Source organism: Temnothorax longispinosus, chromosome 9 (genome assembly GCF_030848805.1).
Source record: "Temnothorax longispinosus isolate EJ_2023e chromosome 9, Tlon_JGU_v1, whole genome shotgun sequence".
Taxonomy (NCBI): domain Eukaryota; kingdom Metazoa; phylum Arthropoda; class Insecta; order Hymenoptera; family Formicidae; genus Temnothorax; species Temnothorax longispinosus.
In genome coordinates, this window is record NC_092366.1 from 19,478,868 (window position 1) to 19,495,759 (window position 16,892).

General features: G+C 41.1%; 4 protein-coding genes across 5 annotated transcripts; 2 read left to right on the top strand and 2 right to left on the bottom strand.

Moving 5' to 3' along the window:
* Positions 1-1,924: 1,924 nt before the first annotated feature.
* LOC139818809 (transmembrane protein 135) lies at positions 1,925-6,674 on the top strand. Its single transcript, XM_071787772.1, has 9 exons — positions 1,925-2,583; positions 4,000-4,130; positions 4,303-4,429; positions 4,516-4,670; positions 4,750-5,002; positions 5,103-5,270; positions 5,384-5,524; positions 5,627-5,793; positions 5,892-6,674. The coding sequence occupies exons 1-9, from the start codon at positions 2,437-2,439 to the stop codon at positions 6,004-6,006; spliced, it is 1,404 nt and encodes a 467-aa protein (XP_071643873.1). The 5' UTR covers positions 1,925-2,436; the 3' UTR covers positions 6,007-6,674.
* LOC139818806 (ribosomal biogenesis protein LAS1L) lies at positions 6,505-9,835 on the bottom strand. 2 transcript variants are annotated; one of them, XM_071787765.1, is made up of 8 exons: positions 9,695-9,835; positions 9,373-9,612; positions 9,137-9,278; positions 8,959-9,051; positions 8,548-8,881; positions 8,267-8,454; positions 7,145-8,145; positions 6,505-7,060 (listed from the first exon to the last, which is right to left on the bottom strand). In XM_071787765.1, exons 3-8 carry the CDS (start codon positions 9,196-9,198, stop codon positions 6,777-6,779), a joined length of 1,962 nt encoding a protein of 653 aa, XP_071643866.1. In that variant the 5' UTR covers positions 9,199-9,278; positions 9,373-9,612; positions 9,695-9,835; the 3' UTR covers positions 6,505-6,776. The 2 variants fall into 2 exon arrangements, with proteins under 2 accessions (XP_071643866.1, XP_071643865.1); XM_071787764.1 differs by having other exon boundaries at positions 9,137-9,612.
* On the top strand, positions 9,732-11,996 carry LOC139818821 (haloacid dehalogenase-like hydrolase domain-containing protein 2). Its single transcript, XM_071787804.1, has 4 exons — positions 9,732-9,872; positions 10,265-10,561; positions 10,637-10,847; positions 10,935-11,996. The coding sequence occupies exons 1-4, from the start codon at positions 9,778-9,780 to the stop codon at positions 11,100-11,102; spliced, it is 771 nt and encodes a 256-aa protein (XP_071643905.1). The 5' UTR covers positions 9,732-9,777; the 3' UTR covers positions 11,103-11,996.
* On the bottom strand, positions 11,135-16,615 carry LOC139818804 (WD repeat-containing protein 48). The gene is made up of 12 exons (XM_071787758.1): positions 15,847-16,615; positions 15,231-15,447; positions 14,835-15,047; positions 14,470-14,765; positions 14,190-14,375; positions 13,779-14,096; positions 13,605-13,707; positions 13,370-13,535; positions 13,110-13,301; positions 12,781-13,027; positions 12,587-12,706; positions 11,135-12,503 (listed from the first exon to the last, which is right to left on the bottom strand). Exons 1-11 carry the CDS (start codon positions 15,892-15,894, stop codon positions 12,644-12,646), a joined length of 2,049 nt encoding a protein of 682 aa, XP_071643859.1. The 5' UTR covers positions 15,895-16,615; the 3' UTR covers positions 11,135-12,503; positions 12,587-12,643.
* Between the last annotated feature and the right edge of the window lie 277 nt (positions 16,616-16,892).

Below are 16,892 nucleotides of genomic sequence, written 5' to 3' on the forward strand. Positions count from 1 at the left end.
GGCACAGCGATCAGACAGTCGGGACAGTAGATCAGCCGATCAGCGGCAGAAACCGGAATCACCGGTGCATCAGGCAGCAAGCACGTGAGAGTCTGATGCCTGATCTTTCGTGCCGATATTTTCATTATATTTTATTTACACGCTTTACATATATTTCTGCCAGCAGCGTTGCAAAAGCCAGAGCCTGGAACACCAGCATTCACGTCGCTGTAGCCTTTTTATTGACAAGATTTTTGTAGCTCTGCACTCTGGGCTCTCGTTCTCGAGTCTCGCGCGTCTCGACAGACTTTCTCCGTGTCTGTCTCTGGGTAATCTGCGAAATCGTAAACGCAACGTGACGCAACGTCCGCAACGATACGACACGTTCGCGAACCTCGTACGTCATATAGGTATTAAAATATATCCTGCGATATTATCTACGCGCTTCCGGATAGTCTGGATCGTCTGTTGATCGAGCTGGAGGATTCCATTGTGCGTCTAGGAATGACCGAGGGTCATCGCTTGTTTTTCGTATTATAACTCGTTGCGCGGTGCGCGATAAAAACAGATAATAGATAATCTATTTACGAATACGTTATCGATATTAAATAAATTATACATGCATTCCGCGAAACACTTGACGGTTATATATCTTGTTCGCTTGTCATTGGAAGCGATGAGATGGACGGCGAAGCGCACTTGAGATATAATCTACAATTCATAATTTAAAATACAGAATAGAATAGAATGAATGAATGACGCTTAATTATAGCTTTTACGTGCCGTGCATGTGCGAGAAACATCTGAAGAAGACGTAAGCAACGGTGACAAAACGTGTAAAACGACGGATATATGTATATGGAATCTGCTGAAATTTAACGTGACGTGTGAATTATATTCAATGCTGACTTTGACTGTATTATGAAAAGGCAAAAAGACAAACGAGATTACTTATCCCACTATCGCATAAATTTATATCGCACAACTTGACCGACGTATTTCTCTCGACACGTTCACGGCGTGTAACAAAAAGTCGATAAAAAGAACGTACGTCTTATCTCTCTCGTAAGTCGTAAGACAACATATATATATATAGATATAGATAAGGGAGCGTAATCTCGCCAAGAAATTTGAAAAAAGAAACATTTCAACTGTGCGATAAGTGTATGTAATATGTATATAATATATACGTGCATGCATATATTATCGTTTATTTATCGTCTTATTCGTCTTCGCGGCGACGTACTATCTAGCGCGGCTGGACGCTGCGCCGCGCGTCAAGTCAAGTATACACTTGCTACGTATGTACGTATATGAATATAGGTATATGCGTGCATGTACTTTGGCCGGGACGAGAATCATCTGTTATACGCATTTTACGTAACGCGATGTTTCACCATCCGCTTGATAAGCGGATGGTATTACGTTCTCACGGAATAAATTTTAATACGTAGCGCTTTTCTGCACGTAATCTATCAAATCCTTCAAGCCTTAACTTGATTTATCAACGTGTTAAATGAAATGGCGTGATTAAATCGTTTGTAGACTTGAGTGTCTACGTTCAGACTCGCGTCTCCAAGACTTTTGGCCACCGTGCACCTAGGCATTATTATAAGCCAGGGACGCGGAGAGAGGAAAATAGATGACGTAAAGGCGGAGCGAAAAGGACCGAGGAGAGGCGGGAAAAGACGGCGTCGACGGCGTCGACGGCGTCGTGCCGCGTGCGTGAGCCGACCAGCTGTCAGCTGACATGACACACACATACACACTCTCGAGTGAGTCTCGAGCCCTCGAGCGCGGCTCGATATGTACGTGGAGCGTACAGCGCGAGCGCCGCGATGATACGAGCGCATCTGCTCGTAACACTCCCGCCTCCCGCTCTATTACCCCGTACCCCGTACCCGACCGTCCCGACCCCGTTGCCCGTTACCGTCACTACCCGACTACCGTCAGTCGTCGACGGTCGCTCGGTGAGTCGACACGAAAGTGAGTGGTCGTCGGTCGATCTCGCGTGACTCGCGTCGGTCGCGTGACCTCGTGGCGCATTTCATCCACCATTAAAAGGCGTAAAAGCACCCTTTCTTCCTTTCTCTTTCCCTCTCCCCGCTTCCCTTCTAGCGTCGGTGATATAACCTTTGGATTAGTTCCAAACGACCGCGGCACCACGTGATGTCAACACGGGGACGATAAGATGCCGCCTCTTCCGTGATCTCGTATCTCGTCCGATTTTCCCGAGCCAAGTCAGCTGGAGTCAACGGGACGCGACGGACGCGGAGAGTGGCAGAGAGTGGAGACTGCGGAGAAGGAAAGAGACCTCAAACCTCAAATGCGCCGCATTTAGTCGCGGGTCGCGGCGCCGAACGATAATCGTGACCATCGTGACATCACGCGCGGCGTGTTACGCTAACGTCGTCGTCGTTGCGTTGCTCCGGTCACGTGCTGTCACGCGCAGTGAAAATGCCCGCGCGACTCAGCAAGTTTTCGTCTGACGCGCCTTGCATGGCGTACGTTCACCCATGGACGGACTCCTGCATCAGCGCGACCGCCGGTCTCGGTCTGCACTCCCTGCAGGAATCCCTCAGGATTTACACGACCGTTTACATCGTACGTCAACGTGCGTCAACGCACTTGTATTTCTCTCTCTCTCTTTCTCTCTCCCGGTGCGTTTGCACTCAGCGCGCGGCGTGACCCGTGGACGCGCGGGTTCGTCCGGTGCGAATGCACTGCGACGAGCCCTGATGGCCCTGATGCGCTCGCGGCTGAGTGTGGATGCACCTACGTCGCGGTCGCGTGCCCTACGCGCACTCATCTCGGTGCATCCCAGTGCACCCGTCCCGAAATATGCGGGCGATCGCTCGACCTTCGACGAGTATAAACCTCGCGGAATGTAGAGAAAAAAGTCGTCAAGTCGATGATTCTTTGGTTTAAATTGCTTCGCCGTCACACGTACAGTCATTACAGAGCGAGTACGGCGAGTATAGAATAATTAACCTCGTCCACCTCGTCGACCTCGTCCTTGCATCGACGAGGCGTAAACTCATGTCCGTTTCCTCGGGTCATGAATATTGTTGACTTTTTCATTTGCAGACGCGAAAATCTGTACCAAGGCCTTGAGAACGTCGTACGACACCGTCGCATCTTTTTCAACTACTTTTTTTTATATATACTCGCTTCTTTTCATTCTTTATGTAGCCCGTCGAAGAAAAAGTGTCGAAAAATAAATTATCATGAGGAGACATCTGACTATATAAACGAACGTTTTAAAAAAATGCACGTTAAATACTCTTAATTAAATTAGCATATAATTTCGAGAAGAACACAACGTATGTCGATATAATGTTTCGATAAAGAAAGATGTTAAAGCTTGAGACTTGTATGCGTGTGACATCGTGTATTTTTGTATACATTTTGCGTTCGTTCACATTTTAAGAATATGCGATCGTGTCGATAGATATTATTTTAAGCACGAACAAGCACCTGATTTGTGCCAAAGAGACTTCGGCATTTGATATTATCATATTCGTATCGTATAATCGTACGGACTTTAAACGTACGATATATTATTCACCTTCGTTCCGTTATCGCGTGACGTGTTGCGTCTATTTATAAGTTTGTCAATTTTCTAGTCTACTCGTAAGTATATTCTGTAATTAGTGCTATCCCATTATCCCTAATAAGACTCATTAAAAAGTACACGTTACGATGCAAATAAATGACCCATTATCGTCAGCGCGACAGATACGTGCAAACTACGACCTTCGTAATTAAAATGTTGGTTGAAATAGATAAGAAGGAAATGAAATAAGAATGTGCAAAATAGATTTATTGAATATTTATGAACGATACGTAATCGTAAAAATTAACAGTGGAAATTTTAACTTTGAGAAATGATTTTTTACAGGTTTCTTTTTTAACGCGACGTATAGTTGCGATAATATAAATATACGTTATGATGATGCAAATATACGTTTAGTTAAATATTCATAAAATTTTTGAAAACTGATTTTCTTGTCATTCCAGATTGCATTTTTAATGAGAAGAAAAGTACCGTCGAAAGAGGACATCAAGAAAACTATATTGGGTATCCTTCAGTCCACGGCATTTCTTTCGTGGAGTGGTTTCTCTTATTCGTTGTTTATTTGTTTGTTAAGGTAAGAAATAATCAATATGGTTACTCACGAAAACTAGAATTTCTAGGGAAACTTGTTTAATACACGTGTAAGCACTTGGCGCGTACCTCTTTCAAGAACGATACAAAGGCGTTATCAGAAAAAACATTAAATATATGAGCACTGAAAGACATACGTGATATTTGTGTTTCAGGCGAATGCTTGGACGTTTCTATATGCCGACTGTATCTTTCCTTCCGTCCTTTTTATCTAGCCTAACTGCCATTGTGATAGAAAGAGCGTCTAGACGTACGTTATTATGTCTCTACGTGTCGAACATTGTAAGTAGATGTTGTATACAGTAAAAAAAAAAAAAAAAAAAAATCGATTATTAATATACATTATCCGTATCGTCTTCTTCTTCTAGGCAACGGAAACGTTGTTCAAAATGGGTGTGTGGCGAGGATATTTCTCGCCTATTCCAAGAGGAGAGGTCTATATCTTTGCTGTAAGCGTAGCTGTGTTACTGTATTTCTTCCGTTCAAAGACGACGAAGCACGATCAGATATATAAAATATTAAGGTATATATCCGACGTTGTGTACTTGATGTGTTTATCTCTGTATCGTGTGTTTATAATGTGTGAATTAAAAAAAAAACAGGATGATTGTTGGACGGTATGAAGAAACTGATCGTCTTACGAAGAAAAACCTACATCCTGAAACATCTTCAAGAACGACCACGACTGGCGGCGCACAGAGTGGCACAAGTATACGTACGAGTTCTGCAAGGCATAAATTTAGTATTCTATACAAGTCTTTTGAGGCATACAAATACATCATCAACAGCTTAAAGGCACAAAGTAAGGATGTTTCGTGTCCACATCCTCATAGCTGCGCACATTACATTTTAGCGGTGAGAGAACAGCAAATATAGAAATATTCTAGATTCTAGATAGATACTCTATATATTTCGATGTATATAAAACTACTTCTCTTTTTTCTTTTATTTAAAGGATAGTGCTAGGCTCTTCAGTTATGGCGTTTGCGGGCAAATAGCGCTTAAACTAATCTTACAATTTAAAAGATTACTTCAGAAGCCGAAATTATTAAAAACCACCATCTTTCAAAGAGAAAATGTAAATCTGGGTGTGTTTCTTGGAGGATTTGCCGGCCTTTACAGGGTACATTATCTTGCTCTGCATACTTGTTGCAAATTATAGACGTAGTATCAAATAATATTGTACGATCTTTCGTACGTGTTTTTGGTTACCATTCCTTCTCTTTTCTTATCTAGTTAGTGTCATGCATGTTGAGAAGAACCTTCCACAAAGATTCACACATTTACGCTATTCCTGCTGGACTTGTTGCAAGCGTAACGTTTATGGCATATCCTAATACTACTATAGCCTTATATTTTATGTGGAAGACACTACAGGTATTATGTATTTCTATTAATACACATTCTATTGACTATTAGTATATTCATGATACATGGTAAATTATGATTACCGGTAACATTACCGGCTCTCTATTTCAGTTGCTGTGGAACGATGCAGTGGAAAATGAGATGGTACCTGAAATAAAGTGGTTCGCCATCTTATTATATTGCTGTAGCACGGCACTTCTCTTCCACGTAGCTATACTGGAACCACAAAACTTGAGATCATCCTATTGGAGATTCCTTTACAATATGTCCGGTGGAAGGTAAGCCGTGTGCAAAGCACATAATATAAGATTATTTATTTTATCCCAGATCTCAACTCTGATCTACTATTCTCACTTCGTATACGTATTAATTCCAGAATAGCAGTAATGTCTCGGCTACCCTTGAATGTGTTCGGTTTAGAAACCAGCAAAAATTTACAACAAGTGCTCAGAAAAACGAAAACCACTGATCAACTTAGCTTTTCTTTCTGAAATGTCGAATATAAGTAGTAATGTCAAAAGTGACAATACGTACCTTAGCGTTTTTTTATTTCCTTCGAAAGTGTAATTTTTTTCAAAACCAAAGACAGCATGTGTATTATATGCGTTTATGTAAATTGTATAAGCTAAATTTTATGCAACGATAAACAAATGAAACTACAAAATTCATGTCTCAGGCTACGGTCAACGTGACGCTACAAATGCTTTGGAGCGTTCTTCTTCTCTTTCTTTCTTCATTGAAAGAAAAGAGAAGAGGAATGCTTCGAAGCATCTGTAGCGTCACGTTGACCGTAGCCCTTAGCGTAGCGATCTGAACATCGACCGTTCTATTCTTTTTTCTTCAACCTAAATCGAAGCGATGGTGCTTGGATATGTTGTGATACTAAGAGAACTTAATACTTTTATACATAGATATAACTTGAGTAATTTAATATATTTGATTGTTATGGTGTGATACGTATATGTCAGGGAAAGAGATTTATAATAAAAGTGGATATAGTTATCACGGTCTACAATTTTTTTGCGAATACATTGAAATGCATAGCGAAATACTTTTATGTACTTTCTCTCTGTGACGTATGTGTACTACAGATTATTTTTTCTATGTTTAATATTAAACTTTATATTTATCGCTGATATATAAACATGTTTCAAAAGTAGACAGTTTTGTTATAAATTTTATTATAAATATACCAAACATTTATTTATTGGCGTAAGCAATAGACGACAATGTCCTATTAGACAATACGTTCATATCTACATTACGTCTGGTTTTTAGCACGCTCTAGTGCTCTGTTCATTATAACATCCACGACACCCGTGTTACGTTTCTTCTCTATTCTCCTTTTTTTTCGTAATACTTCATCCCACTTAATACGACTTTGCATTTTCAAGTTCTTACGGTTTATAATACCAGCGACTATTTGAGAATCCAGAACCGAAACAGAGTGTCTCGATGGATTTAGTTTGAGTGGTTCCATACTTTTCAACGAGTCTACCTGCCACGGTAGTAATCCAATGGGACATCCAATCCATTGGTACGTATCTGAAAATCATATTTAAAAAAACGTATTATTGATCCTTCAAATTATTATATAAGCCTTCGAAAAACTCGTTTGTAAGTGTATACCATGTGCTGATTTCCAATGTGAATTACGGATTATTTGGTCTGCCAACAAAGGAGCAGTCTTCTTTTTAGTTGCACGTTTTATTTTATCCATCTGCACCTCATTTTCTGTTGGACTTGGATTAAGATCTTGGACACTAAATATCTTATCAACATCCGTGTTGCTGTCATCCTCACTGTCATGCTTTTGGAATGTATAAATTTGAAGTAAATTTAACAAATGCCTTTTTGTTTGCGCACCTATTTTCGATGTAAGCAACTTTAAAATTGGTTCTATCAATCTTGCAGAGACGTCGTTGACATTTAGTAAAAGGCTGGATAAAAATTTTATATCAAGAAGAAAGTGCGGGATGGTACTTGATATGTCTAACCACAAGACATTCCGTAAATATGGATGTTTAGAGTGTATGCGTTCTTTGAGACGTTGACTTAAAGTCTTTGTGTCTACGTTTCCATCTGCCTTCTGCACGTCATATTCCATGGTACGAGAAATATCTTGGACGATGTTCAGCTGAACAAAACTATAGAAGGTGGAACTTATCCATAAGGCGGCGAGCGTTCTTCTTTCTTTCGTTTCACGTTCTTGATCTACGATATTAAGCAACTTGAACAGCAGCGTCTCTAACATCTCTTTCTCATGCAATAAGAAAATGATATCTTTCCAGAATAAAAGTATCGCGGGCGGCAGTATCCTTCTTTTCAAATTAGTATTCTTTTTTTCTTTACGTTGAAAAATTCTCATGATATCTAAATTTGGTAGGAAAGCTTCATTTTTGCATAACGCGTTACAAATTGCGTCGCTCTTCTCCTGCCGTGTGCCTGACGATTCGTTTAGATCCACAGATATCTTAGATAAAAGTAGTGCTTGTGCAGTTTGCAAATTATATTCTTTATCAATTTTTATAGTTCTTTTGTGAACGGATATATATTCGTTCTCGTCATTGTTTGAAGTTTTATTTCTATACTGAGTCAGCATGTATGTGCGTAAATCTTGCAATATTTCCCTGCAAGGAATAATATTGACAAATTAATTTAACCAGATCTTATATACGTTCATATCAAGGACATATAGACTAGGAAAAAATGCCGACAGAACACGTTATCTGACGTGCAATAAAAAATTACCGTAATTGTATCTCTGGTAAATCCGATACTACGTTATAACCAGCGTTGACATATAAACCAACAGCTGTCCAAAGTTCGATCACATCTGTAAAGTCCTGTGCTTCGGATTCTTCTTCCTCCTCTGACGCATCAGTTTTTTTCACGTAACATTTTTCCATTGTGCGCGCCTCAGGTGCCCAATATTCGTCCTTAATTAAAAGATAATATTTCACAAGACGTTACAACAACACCCAACACAGCGTACAGCGTACAGTAGTTGCGCGACAGAGATAGAGACATACATGCAGCCAATGCAGCAATATATTAATTGCTATCCTTAACACTCCAATGGAGGGCAATTCGTATCCGTGGGCAGTCTCATGTCTCAACTTGACTATCCACTCTGGGATTTTCAGTTGGCTGGCGATCTTAAACATGGACGTCTGCTTTGTATGGCCTATATTGGAAAAGTGGTTTAAGAATCTCATTATCGTGGTCGAGTACATCAAGCTCAGGTCGTTCTCGCAGTACATCGGTAGCTCGCCACTGTCGATCTTGGACGTCCACTCGCGATCGCGGAGGCACACTTGTAAAATTGACAGAGTGCAGTCCACGCCCACTGGTAGCTTCGGCATCCTGTGAATACCACGGATCTCTGTGAACGCTATCTCAGTACCTCCACGCTTCACGTGAGTAACACAACTGTGCATTACCTGGCTTTCCACGCTAAAAGCGCCTCGTAGGCCTTTGCTTGCTCGACCGGGTCGTTGGAATAAATCTGCCTGTACACGTCGTGCCATTCTGCCCTTGGGTTCAACAAATCGATTATTCGTCCGTGTCCCGTGTCCACCTCTCCCGTCGAAAAATCTCATCTCGTCAATAGATACTTACGGAGATAACCAAGGCACTTGCTTTATACCGTCGTGTTTCCCGGACAGAACCATACTCGGCATACTCGCTGACGTTTACGACTTATGTGCCACGCTACCGGCCCTGACCGACCCACGTGCTTCTCACACGTGTCTAACCTCGTCTAACCGGAATGATTTATTTTATGGTGATTTAAGTTCCAGTCGTACGAGAGTCGACGAGAAAAGATGTGATATTTAATAAATTACAATACGTACAATGGTCGAGACACGTAATAAATATGTATCATTCGACGACGATGACTAGATAAATAAGAAAACAAGCAACCGCGAGTTCGCCGAAGACGTCGATTGCCTGCAGCCTGCAGGCAGGTGACGGGGGGCGGAGGGGCTTCGTATACGTTGCACTTTGTAGTTCAGTAGTGTAGTTGAACCTTTTGTACTTGTTCGTCTTTTCTCTTTCTCTTTCTCCCGCCAGCCGCCAGTGATGTTATCTCGCTTTAAGTGCAGAAATCATTAAGTGCAAAGAACAGAAACACACTTATTATAACCACAAGTTATAACATAACCTATAGCTTACATCATGATTTTGATAACACGCAACAGCAAATCTGCACAAGATGATAAATTTCACTAAATTATATTAATGTAATAAGGATAATAATGGCTAAACAAATCACGACGGTGCTGATAGACCTTAGCGGAACGTTACATATCGATAACACGGCTATTCCAGGTGCCGTACAAGCGTTAAGCAGGTTAGATTTGTTTTTCTTTTTAGTATTTAACTGCATACTCATGTTTTATTACTTGAACAAAGTAATAACCGGTTACAGCGCACGCTCTGTGAAAACGAGCGGTTTAATTTTAAATTTCTACTTGTTTTGCATAAAAATTCACTTATTGTTAGCGGGACTGATTTTAATAAAAAAAAACCTGTTGATTGTTAACGACAGCTTTTCGTGACTTCGTTAATATCTACTTTTATTTAATAAATATCTCGATGACATCAAACCAGTAAAAATTAAGGTTTTTTTCGTGAATTACGTGGTGCGATTAATCAAACAGTAAACTCTTATGATTTGTTTTTAGTATCAAGCGTATCCTTTGACTCTTTGGAACCGCGAATTTATATTTTTTCACGTTACAGGCTACGAAATGCAAACCTATCGATTAAATTCGTCACCAACACCACCAAGGAGTCGAGTACGTATTTGTACGAGCGTCTGACGAAACTTGGATTTGAGTTGCGAAAAGAGGAAATCTTTAGTTCTCTTGCGGCGGCGAGGAGATTAATTATCTCTCGGCGATTGAAGCCCTTGCTGTTAATTGATCCGGCAGCGATGGAGGATTTCCAAGATTTAGCAACAGATGATACGCCTGATGCAGTGGTGATTGGCTTAGCACCGAGCAAATTCAACTATGACGAGCTGAACAAAGCATTCAGGTAGTCTGCTAGTCTCACATCTTCTCTTTCGTCTCTATCGTTTAAGCAACGTATGACATATGTGCGATATTTTAGATTGCTTTTGAATGGTGCTTCCCTCATAGCCATTCACGAAGGACGATATTACAAGCGCCCCGATGGCCTAGCTCTAGGTCCTGGGGCGTTTATCAAAGGATTAGAGTATTCTAGTAATGTAAAAGCAGAAGTTGTTGGTAAACCGACCATAGGATTTTTCAAGGCAGCTTTAGGGGAAACAGATCCAGCACAGGCTATAATGATTGGAGATGTACGGTTTCAAATGACATCGTCTTTTTCTATGTATTATTATTGTACGTTTTTTGTGCTCACAATTTTCTTTTTTTTTTGTCCGTAGGATGTAAGAGATGACGTAGCTGGTGCGCAAGCAGCTGGGATTAAAGGTATTCTGGTGCAAACTGGCAAATACAGAGCAGGGGATGAGACGACGATTACTCCGGGACCCGCGAAAGTATACGCTTCTTTTGTAGAAGCTGCCGAGAGTATTCTCAGTGAACGTATTTAAAGATTTGTGGTTTAACGAACGTACTAAGCGCGTTAAGTAGCAACAGAGTTCTTTATTCAAATATCGCTGCGCGATGCACGCTCTTTTCTATATTAAATTATATATTTTATATAAATATTGATTACTTTATAGTATAACGAAATATTTACATTTATAAACGTGTTCTCATGCATGCACAATTTTAATAACGCAAACAAATATTGTATCTCACAGAGCATATTATAAACTAGTACACGTTCTTTCCTAAATTTAACTCTTTGCAGTAATAGCAAATATTGGCTCTGAGTTGTTTGCACACGAAGATCTGTTAAATTTTTATTCACACAGCATACTATTATTATTAATGGACAGTATCCACAGTCGTGTTCGTATGTACAGATTATAATAATTTAAAAAATTGAATGTTAACTTAAAAACAACTACATTTTTATTCATCATAAATCTTTTCAAAGATCAAATTCTGTTGAATACTGTATATATTCTTTGATAATAATTATATTATCTCAATGGTATTTATATCTTACAAAATTTAATTTTTGGTGTGTGTTAAACATGCATATATATCCCACATTTATTACCTTTTATTTTATTACCTTCGGGGTCAGGACAGAATTTGATCTTATTACATTGCAGACAAATACATTCTCTTATTTCCTATATGAACAATAGGAAATATTGAACTTGTCTAATTTGGCTATTCAAATATAATTTGATTAATGATAAATTGACATATCTCTCCTCTCTCTTTTATGTATATGTTTTTCTTGCTCTCTAATATAACAAGGCAGGTGTGGAGTACACATTTTGCATGCATGCTAATAACAAAACGCATTGTATAATTTCTTATACCCTCAATAAATATATTCAATACTTTTTATTACAATACTAAAAGAAGACGATCCTACCGCGTACGAAATACCGCTAAAATAAAATTAATAAAGGAAATTTAAAAAGCATTTGTGAGGATCACCTGGTCCACATTAGACCTAACAGAACCAACACGTTTCTCGGCCATGCGGTCTATTCCCCTTTTCTTTGTTGCGTTCTTATTGATACTTTTTGAGGTGGGAAGACGGTATATGGCTGACAACAAGCACTTTAAATTCTATATCCAGGTACAAAAAGCATGATATTCTCAAGCAGATTAATCGAGTACGGCTCCCCGTTGTGTGAATTTGGCCGCAGGATGCAAGTGTATAAAAGTGAGCACGTTACATTAATACTTTTACACCGTATTGCCTTGGAACTAAATGTTCTCTAATACTCCAAATACGCCTCGCTTTCTTTCGCTCCCGCTTCAACGTCACGTGAAACATTCGTTAAATCCAGGTGATCATTTCCTAAGAAGAAGGTGGTACAAGGTACCATATTCTGCAAGTAGCCCATGTATTTTCCACTATTCTGAAACGGATTAATGTTGACTTGATTTTAAACCAAATCAATGAAGAAAGAAAGAAAAAAAAAGTGTACGTAGCATACGTTACCATGGTATAAAACCAGGCACACTGTAAAGATTCATGATGCACGGTAGTTAATCCCAACTATTTAACAGGACGATAATGAAGTGTTAAATCCGCCGAACTTTTCCAGATAAAATGTCTAACCTGAGAAACAGAGAAACACACGCGTAAAACATTCTCTCAACGCGTACAAAAAGTTTATTCAGTTTGATACATACTGTTCTCAAATCCATTGAAGGATCCAAGACCTGATCGTTACATAAGAGTTCAACTTTTTCCTCGGCCAGCGAAGACGTATCAGCCGTGGAATCTGTGTTGGTCCTATCGCCTGCCGGAGACCCGCTGGAAACTGTCGTTCCACCGCCAGCCACTGAACCTGAGTCGCTTCCTGCACCGAGCACTTTATCGTAAACATGTTCGGCCACTTTACGCACTTGTATAAAATCATTTGCTATCAAACGATCCCTTGAAAATATAAACACACAAGATTATTCACGCGTATCGTATATCATGGCGCGATTTAGAGATTCGAAGGTGCGCGGCATACTTTTTCAAACTCTTTACACCTGAAGAGGCATGTGGAAGAAGATAAAAAGGTATTTTAATGAATTGCGGAAGATTCTTATCCACGACGATATTCACCACCCATGGCGGTACAGTCTCGTTCAATAGGACACCCTCAGTTTCTCCCGCGGCATCTCGAACCAATAGTCGGTAGATGGTCCTACCTCCCACTTCGCTGAAAAATAAAATAATATGATAATATCTATAGTCTAGTCAATGAAACTCTCAACACGCTTCGCATACCTGAAAATGACAGGTGTATGACTAGGAACTGAGAAGTATGGATTTCCTCCTCTCGTGTGCATAGGACCGTTTCCATCATTGCCATTACCCTCATTCTCGTCATCAGCGTGTAACGGTCTCCACCAGTGTTCGAGTAACGCTTGCAACAGGAGGTTCCCATAATTTACTAAAAATATCAAGTATATTAACGTCTCGAATCCATGCCACGAGTATCACTGTTGAAAAAGCTACGCACCTTTTTGATCTACAGCATCGTTCTCCGCTAAACCGGTCTCTTTGGCGGAAACCCATGCAGAGAAGCAATCGTTTTCGTCTTGTCCTAAATGTATAGTTAACATCTGCAATGATGAAGGAACGTTTAGAACTGACCTAGTTCTCGAAAGCACCGCGTTGTCAAAGAAATGCATACCCCTGTTTTGAGATCGACGTTAAACCAGTTTGGAACATACACCATTTTATTTCTCTTTTTACACTCCTGCTCAAAATCGACTCTGCCTAAATCTTCTATTTTACATGCCTTTAATACGTCATACAGCGCAACATTTTCTTCCGTATCCTTTGTTAACACGTGTCTTTTATCATTTAATATATTATAATGTCTTATAGCAGGACCACCCAGTATTTTCTGTGCAGGTTCGATGTTCCTTAAAATATTGCCCGATACATTACTTGCGGTATCGCAACAATCTCCAATTCCTAACTCTTGCCAATCTTTTTGGCTTATTGGCTGAAATTAAACGTTTTGTTTTAATTTACGTTTTTTCTTCTTTTTTTTTTTTTAATAAAACGTTGTTTTATTTTTTTATGAGATTTTATTTACCCAATTGTTAATGGTTGATTCGCTGGTGGCAACCCAAATACTAGATTGATCTGGCGTCATAGCCATCTTGAGTATAGGTGCCTTTTCTTCGCAAATAACTGTATATCTCTCTGCGTAACTTAATTCTGTCATTACAACTCTCTTATCCCTGCCTCCAGATATCACATGGCTAAAATTATCCGTTGCCTAAAACACACATCAGCGTTTACCGCACCATGTATGGCAGTTTGTAAAACGATGGCCAACTTGTGTATACGTATATACGTGTACATGTACGTACCAATAACGCCCATACGCCTTCTTTGTGAACTCTAAATGTTTGCACACATCTTTGTTGGCCAAGTGACCATAATTTAATAGTACCATCGGAACTCGCTGATAAGCACTGCGTCCCGTCCCTATTCAGAACTAATGCTTTAATATTGTCCGCGTGGCCACGAAGTTTCATGAGTTTACTACAAAATCGTGGATCCCACACTCGAAGAACTTTCTCCGTGCTACCACTCACGATAATCGTGCCAATCTGATTCATAGCAAGGCTGTATATAGAGTCTTTGTTTCCACTGAGGGACGACGCTGCAACACGATATTTCAAGCATATTACGAGGCACAAAAAGAGATGTATATATGGTCAGGCGTACATACTTGTGACTGTATTATTGCTCGCAGTAAGAGCAGTCAATGTATTAACATCCCACAAAAATATCGACTTGTCCAGACCTGCACTAGCAACTTGTTCTCTATCTTTGGCATACGCTAATGCTTTGACGTAGTCCTTATGAGTGCGCAGAGTGGACATACAGAAACCTTTATGCGCATTCCATACCTTGACAGTGGTGTCGGAACTTGCAGATATAACTGTACAGATTTGATGACGATTAACATAATCAAAGCTAATAGTAGAAAAGCTGATGGTAGAACGTGGAGAAGCCAGAAGATGATACGTTATATTTTATATAGATGAGATATATTCGAATAGTAAAAGTGATGACATAAAAATTTATCAAGTCAACGAAGAATTGTGTGTAAAGGCGCACTTACGATTTTTGCCACTACAACATAGCACTATGTCGTTAACCCAATCCGTATGATGTTCCATAGATTGGATATATGGCTCCTTCATGTTCCTGCAATTCCATATCCTTATGATGCTATCCCTACCAGCGGAATATAGCCTGTGCAGAGCTGGATCATACTGCAAGGAATTGACGCCTGCCCTGTGCTGCTTCTCCACCTCATCTCTTATAACCATAGACACCTATGTATGATTTATAGGAAATTAATATAGTTGTTGTTGTTATATTTACATTGACGACGATTTGTGAGAACGTAATGAAATCACTGCATCGTGTCACTGTCAATCTTTTATGAATGCACGCAAATGTTGCAAATATACTTGACAATTTTTACATGATAACAAATTTAGTATCTCAAGAGAGAGAATCAGAGAATCAGTGTACACGCTGGTGATTCTGAGCATAGAAAACAAACACGTCTCATACGATGCCGTATCATAGCACAAAGAGGGTAGTAAAGAAGATTATAAAGCACATTTTTGTGAGACAACAGCCAAGAAGATGGGCAAGTTGTTGGCGAATCGGGAATCAAAAGCCTGTCAGCAGACAGGTGACGGATTATAGGAATTAATGGATTATACCTGTACTTTCTTACGGGCGCTCTGCCCGCCCGTCTTGTGAGCTGCCATTGCGCCCGGGACCGCTTCGTCCCGGCCGGCGCCTCGACGGCGAGGTCTCGATCGCGCGGAGAGTGGAGAGGCGAAGGAAAACGCAGAGAACGCGAGACGCGAAAAAGGGTGCCAACACCGTATGTACGTTGTACGATTCAGATTCCACGTCGGGCACGATCGTTGCTCTGCACTCGCGGCATCGTCGTCGTCGTCGTTGCTGTCATCCGCATCGCCGATCTCACTGTCGGCGAATGTCGCCGATGTCGCGTGGCATCATCGTCGTCGTCGTCGTCGTCGTTTTACTCGTCATCGCATCATCGTCGACGGCACAGCGCGCGAGACAGGACAGGCGGCGGTAGCGGTGCATATCCACCATCCACCGGCCACCGAGAGGAAGCGATCGCCGATCTCCTCAGACGACACTGTCGACACTGTCGACACTCTACGACCGCGAGGGCGAGATCCCGTTCATGACGCTCGTACGCGCACGCCGCGCACCATGCTCGTAGTGATGACCGATTCACCCGTCACCGCTCACCGCCGCTGTTGATCCGATAGCCCCGTGCCCCGTCGCGTCAATATGCCTCTGCCTCACTCCTCAGCATAGTACGCACGTAGCGTTTACACGTTACATCACGCGGTTCCAAGTTGGAATGTTGGAATATTGGAAAAATGTTGGACGTGGAGCCTCCAAGCTCCAATCCACTCCATGCCAACGTGCGATCGCGCCGCGTCCGAGCGGCCCGAGCGATTCCGTCGGGCGAGAGTATCGACCAATCGTAGCTGAGGAAGTGAGGATATTCTTGAGAACGCAGCTTGCCATTTTGAAAAATCTCGCTTCTCGCTCTCGGCCGCGATTGGTCCAAGGTCGAAGAAACGGAGAGAAACGTCCTACACATGAAAACACGCCACGCTTCCTATTGGATTCGTGCGTCGTCCGTCGGCCGCGCCACCTGCTAGCGCCCCACGTCGCCAAGTCGCGATTGGCTGGTCGACGCGAGCGCGCCAATCAGCCC

Bases quoted from the DNA above. Each gene is read 5' to 3' on its own strand.
- LOC139818809 (XM_071787772.1), top strand. From the start codon at position 2,437: ATGCCCGCGCGACTCAGCAAGTTTTCGTCTGACGCGCCTTGCATGGCG. The intron at 2,584-3,999 runs GTACGTCAACGT...TTGTCATTCCAG, and splicing joins TTTACACGACCGTTTACATC to ATTGCATTTTTAATGAGAAG. The intron at 4,671-4,749 runs GTATATATCCGA...AAAAAAAAACAG, and splicing joins CAGATATATAAAATATTAAG to GATGATTGTTGGACGGTATG.
- LOC139818806 (XM_071787765.1), bottom strand. From the start codon at position 9,198: ATGCCGAGTATGGTTCTGTCCGGGAAACACGACGGTATAAAGCAAGTG. The intron at 8,455-8,547 runs GTATGTCTCTAT...CTTTTAATTAAG, and splicing joins TATTGCTGCATTGGCTGCAT to GACGAATATTGGGCACCTGA. The intron at 7,061-7,144 runs GTATACACTTAC...TATGATTTTCAG, and splicing joins ACATTGGAAATCAGCACATG to ATACGTACCAATGGATTGGA.
- LOC139818821 (XM_071787804.1), top strand. From the start codon at position 9,778: ATGGCTAAACAAATCACGACGGTGCTGATAGACCTTAGCGGAACGTTA. The intron at 9,873-10,264 runs GTTAGATTTGTT...TTCACGTTACAG, and splicing joins GCCGTACAAGCGTTAAGCAG to GCTACGAAATGCAAACCTAT. The intron at 10,848-10,934 runs GTACGGTTTCAA...TTTTGTCCGTAG, and splicing joins AGGCTATAATGATTGGAGAT to GATGTAAGAGATGACGTAGC.
- LOC139818804 (XM_071787758.1), bottom strand. From the start codon at position 15,894: ATGGCAGCTCACAAGACGGGCGGGCAGAGCGCCCGTAAGAAAGTACAG. The intron at 14,766-14,834 runs GTATGTACGCCT...ATCGTGTTGCAG, and splicing joins GAGCAATAATACAGTCACAA to CGTCGTCCCTCAGTGGAAAC. The intron at 13,028-13,109 runs GTATGCCGCGCA...TATATTTTCAAG, and splicing joins GGTGTAAAGAGTTTGAAAAA to GGATCGTTTGATAGCAAATG.